Source organism: Scophthalmus maximus, chromosome 22 (genome assembly GCF_022379125.1).
Source record: "Scophthalmus maximus strain ysfricsl-2021 chromosome 22, ASM2237912v1, whole genome shotgun sequence".
In the NCBI taxonomy this organism is placed as follows: domain Eukaryota; kingdom Metazoa; phylum Chordata; class Actinopteri; order Pleuronectiformes; family Scophthalmidae; genus Scophthalmus; species Scophthalmus maximus.
Window position 1 is genome coordinate 4,163,854 of NC_061536.1, and position 6,460 is coordinate 4,170,313.

Sequence of the window (6,460 nt, forward strand, 5' to 3'; positions counted from 1 at the left end):
AAGCACAAACATTAAGCTTACTGATTCCAAATGCTTAAGGATAACGGCTGAAAAATATTTCCCATAATCTTCCAAATCCATCTTCCCAATCCACAAACAACACTGGCCGCTTTGTGTCCAACCCAGCAGTGAAAACAGTATCAAACTACTCCAAGGTATTTGATGGAACAAAGATAATGGTAGAGCTATTTATGTTAATTAAATGAAATAAAGAAATTTGACTGAGGGTAATGACACTCACTGGGTATTATCACCAGAAAAAATGACCTTTGTGAAAACCCAATAATGGACAGTAAAATACGTGTAAATTCAAGCTAAATATGAGCTGATATCACATAGCAGTCACAGCAAGGTTACATACTTGACACACACAGCGGGTCCACTATATGTTGTTTAAACAGTACATTTGACAGATTCATATAGACCATGTCCCTGTGATGTACAGAACATCCTCATCAAATACTTCAAGTTCAATAAATGGGCTCCTTATCTGAGAGATACGGTGAAAGGACTGCTTGAGAACAACAAACACAGTATCCTGTGCGAAAACTGTGTGGGTGAGGAAGCAGCATGACTAACGCATGCACAGATGTTCTGCTCCTGAACATGTCAGTTATCTAGAGGGCAGTGCTTTGACCCTCAGTCTCTACAATATATGATCATTACCTCCAATACAGCAGAGCACATCAAAGGGGGGAGATGTTAAAGATCTTAATGTTTCTGATGCAAGATTATTTTATCATGATCATATAATGTCATAAACAGCTAAGCTTACCACAACAAGTAGTTCCATGGCAACTATAAATATGAGCCAATAAAAGGAAGCTCTAAATACAATGTTAGCTCTCTGTTGGTTTAACCTACTTTTGATAAGAGCTGCACAAGGGCTTTTATGTTGGATTGTGTTCAGTGTGTTTACACAGTTAAGGCTTCCACAACAATTTAGCTCAGCACCCGACTTACCGTAATGGGAGCGATGCTGAAGAAAATCTTTCTCTTTGGAGGGATGTCCTCTTTGTTTTCCTCTGGCAGACCTGGAATCTCTGTCAGATCAGAGCCAGGGTCGTAGACAATATCCTCGTCGTCTCCATAGAGGTCATCCTCCGGATCCGTACAGCTTTCATCCCAACCCTGGTAACAAGCGTCCCCATCTGCGTTAAAAACCACTCGCTCATTCCCAGTGTATTCCTCATCAGGTTCTTCCACTTGGTCATTGGGGGATTCAGGGGGCTTGTCTTCTCTTGAACCATCTCCATCCTCCTGGCTTTCAGCTGGTGTAGTTGGTGTTGGCAGGGGCCCTGGATTGGCGTCTTCACAAGTTTTGTTGATAATCACAGCATCAACTGTAGGTTTCTGAGCTTTGGACACCCCTAAATCCTCAGTATGTTTTCTTGTTTCTGAAAGTTTTTCCTCTTCTTCACAAGAACCATTGATCTGGCTTCCATTGGTGATGGCCCCAGAAAGCCGCCGTTGTTCTTCGCCTGTAGTTTTAACGTTGTCTGCTTTGTCTTGGGAATCCTCCTCTTGTGAAACTGGTTTCAGCTCTACTGTCTCTGCCCCGGGACTGTGACTCATGAGGTCCTCAGAGGACAAGGATGTGGGAAACTTTCCGCCTATCCTGCTCCGGTTGTTTCCACGAACAGGAGACTGTCGCGAATCATCCTCACTGACATCACCTCCGGGGCGGTAGAATCCATCTGGTGAGTAGAGGGCTCGTCTGCTGACTCCTTTGTAGGACACACCGGGGTTGTGTTGGTCGGCGTTTTCAAAAACAGCACTGAGTTGACTGACAGTCGGTGAGGATGCCTCTGCTCTGGAGCAAAGTGAGTCCAAGGAGTCTGTACTGCCTCGATTGGACCTAGCCCCTCGCCAGTCATCGAGGTGCTCATGGGAACCTCTCTTATCACGTCCACAGGGAAAAACAGGTGATTGGGACTGGTCACGCGAATGCTGTTCAAACAGCTTCCTGGTTTCAGAGAACTTTGGTCCAGCACCTCCAACCCTTTCAGTTGAATGGGAATGCTGGAGTTTGATCACCGATCCATCAGCCTTGTTGACGAAGTTGGTGGGCTTGACCAGCTTTTGTGTCGAAGAATCATCTTGACCCCTTGCCTTTGCTCCTGGATTTTCTGAGCCCATCTGCATGAACATGTCTTTAATGCGGCTGACATGGGAGCCATATTGGCGACCCCTTGGTTGTTTCACCCGTTCAAGGTCTTTGGGCTTTGAGTCTCCAGCAATCCGAGGCTGGTCAAAGGCCTTCTTGAGTGCCTGAAACTCAGCTCGGTAGGCATTGCGGTGGGGGGAGGCACTCCGGAGGCAGGTCCTCTCCCCCGAGGCTTCTGTCTTCAGCATGATGATGTCTTTGGATTCAAAGGAAATGTCAGCATTGCCGTGGCCTCATTACAACAGACGAGTTCAGTTTGACATACTGCAGCGCTGCCTAATATGACCAAGCTGATGTAATAGTTTCTTTAGGCCCATTCACACCTATGAAAAATTAAGAAAAGATATTGTTTAGATCATTTTGTAACACTACATGATTATGTGAGTTCAAGGGATATAACCAACCTTGCATGCACACAATAACATCACATGAAGGTGGCAACTTCTCAACAAAATGGTGATTAAAAGGCGTGAAAAGAACTAATTCCATCAATAAAACTATTCAGAAACATGGGGGCTTAGTGGATTACAGATGCTGATGTGTGACATAAAAGCTGTTAGTACGTCGGAACTAGTTATGAAAGCCTTACAGCACTATAATATTGTTGTCTGTTCAGCATTGCTGAGCTGTTTACCTTCTCAAATCAATGCTCATACTGTACACATCAATAAAAAAGATGTGATCTCTGTGTTCAGTCTGGTGCTATGCTGTAGGAAATTTTGTTTTCTTCTTTCCCCACTCCTACCCCCTTCACTCTTTTTGACTCTTCTACAATGCCACATCCCGCAGCTTTATAAGCCATCGTTGACATTGCGGTAGTCAATTTTAAATGTCAGTGCAAAAAGAAAGCATTGCAAGGTAGTTTCAACCTTCACTGCACGGACAAAATGTTGTGAAATGTGCCAAAAGATGCAACATTTTGTGAACTGACATTGACTTGCGGTTTAAATGTTGGCACCCGGTGCCTCTGTCCTACATTAGAAAAATGACGGGGTTAGAGCAGGGGAGCAGGCAAGTGTAGCAGTTAAATAGTCCCTTCCTACACATTAATGTTCAATCGTGTTTGGAACTGCTTTTCACAATGAGGGGATTAAATATGTCACAATAAAGCTGAGGGGGAAAAAACGAGAAAACATTCATCTTGGGACATCGAGCATTCATTAAGTTTGTGTTGAAACCCACAGACTGGGTGGTATAGGGATACAGCAGCAGCAGCAGCAGCAGCAGAGGCTGACACCTCACTGTCCTGGCTCAGTGTTCATTCTTCACCATGCTGGACTCCTGATGACTCTGTACTGTATGTGGACAAAAAAACCTCCGTCTGAACTTGAGGGGCCACCCTTCAGAGGAGGATTGCACGTTGGACACTAAAGTTACAGGTTTAAAGATGAATGTGAGGCGTCAACATTGGACCAGACAAACACAGGCAGACCACACAGCCACACTCAACATGACAGCCCAGCTTCACCCCCCATCCCCCCTCCCCTCGGACACTGTCTAACACTTGTTTATTTGCATGCGTCCAGATTTCTGCAGAGGCAAGAATATAAATACAAATATTATTTGATCTGGTTTTTTTTAACTGACCTTTGTCAATGAGTGCCAAAGGGCGGAGTTGACTGTTCACCCGGGCGACGTTGCATCGATGTTGCAAAAAAAACAAAACAACAAAAGAGTCAGACTCACATCCACGGCTCGGGCTCCGGGTCTCGACGCGCGACGCGAGGCGAACTGTGGTCCGGGACCAGCGAGGGTGCCCCCCTCTCGAGCCGTCCGTCGTGAGCGGCCCGGGACGGAGTCGCCGCTGTCGAGCCGCTAACACGCCGCTGCGGGCGCCGGGTGACGCCGCCGGCCGCACAATGGGGGCGTCGCTGCGACGCGGCCGCTCATCTCGCCGGATGCTGCGCCGCGGCCGCGTTTCGGCGAGACGCCCGCGTCCCTATATACAGCCGCGCGGCGCGGTGCGGCGCGGCGCGCTCGACTGCGATTTGCAAAAGAAAAGAAAAAGAAAAAAGAGAAAATGCAACGCCTCATGTGACAGGTGTTAAAACCTGAACTGCGGCAATGGTTCGGTCCGGTAATCTGCTGCGCGGAGCAGGCGGAGGATGAGGAGGATGAGGAGGATGAGGAAGAGGAGGAGGAGGAGGATGAGGAGGAGGAGGAGGTGGAGGAGGGGGTTCAGTGAGCTGCAGTCTGGCACACATACCAGCACACAGCCACTGTCACTCCACCGTGCGGCTGGCTGCACATCACCGGGGCTTGGGTGTGGTGGAGGGTCAAAGCCCACCCTGGCTGTGCTGGGAAGGGGTTTTTTTGTTTTGTTGATTTTTCCAATTGGGACTACCCAAAGTGTGGTGTGACCACCAGGTGGCCTTGGGGAGTCCACCGGGAGGGTAGAGCCACGGACTCCACTGTTCACTCGTTTAAACGTCGATCTGAAAGGAGAGTATCTATGGATACAACATTTACTCCATCCCGCCAGTCTCCATGTAGGTGCGGCTGGAGATACACTTAAGTCTATATGGCATAGGAAAAAGAAATGTTTTTTTAAGGAGGCTGCAATGACATGGAAGCTGTAAAAGTTGGCAACTGAGCTCAGTAAACTACTTCTCACACTCCCAACATGACTGAATGCATATTTCAGAGTATCTCTAAGGTTTGCTATCTCTTCCCCAAATCAAATCTCTGTGCATCAATATTTCAAATGTGTTAATGATGAAGTGGATCACAGTGCGAAAATTCTAGACAGTCCAGGGGCACACAGGAGTCAACAGACACCGCGTAAAAACACACAGGACTGAATCCATGTGATGGAGCACTAGAAAGGATGCTTTGTCAACTTCAAAAATGTGTGATTATTCAAACGAGCGCGACCAAATGATATAATCAATTCCCTGATGTTGTTGGAATACGTGGCTCTGTTGGCACAGGTTGCAAGTGTGAATCAGTTTGGAAAAGGTTCAACATTTTCTAAGCCAAGCGAGTAAACGTTTCATCAATTTGTAATAATACCTTAGACAAAAAAGCAAATGTGGTTGATCAGGTGCAGATGCTGCATGGATTCAAGTGATTTAAACAGTCATATATACATCTTATGAATAAATGTTTTCATTTCAGTCCATGTTGAAAGCACCCTTACTTGTTCTCTGTGTTTGTTTTGCCTTTTTTTTTATTTTTTTACATATAGCATTTGAATTTGTCTGCACCAGACTGCAGGTGCACTGCATGGGGGAGCCATCTTCAATTTAGAATAAATGAAATATCATCTGTAAAACAAACTTTGTTGCAAACACAGTGTTCTTTTTTTCCCATAAGGTTTCACTGGAGCCGCTGCACTACATGCATACATTTAATAACAGTCCTAAACGCTGATAGGTGGCTGCAGGGAAAAAACAAAATAGGAGACAGGAGACTAAGCATTTATCATCTAAATTCACTGATCAAAACAAACAGATTCAGGACAGTGTAAACTGAAACTTTTAGTGCTGCCATATACACTGACACAGGAGTATCAAAGCAGACACGTTTGGCCATAATCTTACCCTCATGCCAAGAGGGAAATGCTGTATTTTTCCCCCTGTGCTTCTTAGTGCATTCTAAAACCCTTAAGTGAATGTTGTGATGCACACATACCCGGCCTCCAAATACTGACTATGTGGAGATGTTGCTAAGCAACCTAAAAATAATCTTAAAGGGAAGTGCAGGCGGGGCGAGAGAACAGAACAGCCAGGCACAGCGAGAGCACAGAGGCTGAATGGCACCGCGCGTACCACCGCAGCGGAGGAAATGAATCAGTTTGACGCTATCAAACGAGAGACCACTGTTGGCACGCCAGCCGCACTCGGGATGCTTTTTTTTCTCTCTGCAGGAGCAGAAGTGCTCTCTCTGGACACACGAGGGGGTGACTTATCAAGAGTCCGGCTGCCCTTTAGCAGTGCCCTGAGTGGGAGCCAAGGGGGCCCAAAACACGACCATCTGTCTGCTCACCACTGTTTCTGCAGGGGGTCGGGGGACAGATTGGAGGACACTTCTCCAACGTGTCTGTGCCCTCCTACGGCTGGGCTCAGGAGCTCAAGCCCCGGTGGGATCATGCTGTGTGTGTGTGTGTGCGTGTGTGTGTCTGTTTTTCTGTCCATCACAAGACAATATAAATGAGCATCGTTGTTAAAAAAATCCACCAGGGCTACTTATTCTGAACTGGCCTAAGTGACAGTGAAGTGGGCATGTTGCTCTACAGGACCAGGACACCAGACAGGTCATCTGACAGCTGACAGAGCAGACAGACCCTGCTTG

The 6,460-nt window shown here is 46.7% G+C and overlaps 1 protein-coding gene across 9 annotated transcripts in view; it reads right to left on the reverse strand.

The window, feature by feature from the left end:
* ppp1r9a (protein phosphatase 1, regulatory subunit 9A) overlaps positions 1-6,460 on the reverse strand; it is a 44,925-nt gene that overhangs the window by 36,290 nt on the left and 2,175 nt on the right. For 7 of the 9 annotated variants that reach the window (XM_047330013.1, XM_035620256.2, XM_035620252.2 and 4 more), the window contains exon 2: positions 964-2,490. In XM_047330013.1, the coding sequence (XP_047185969.1) occupies positions 964-2,355 (1,392 nt within the window). In that variant the 5' untranslated portion in view covers positions 2,356-2,490. Of the gene's footprint in view, positions 1-963; positions 2,491-3,754; positions 4,258-6,460 lie in introns of those variants that run through there. The other 2 variants (XM_035620254.2, XM_035620253.2) reach the window with 2 other exon arrangements.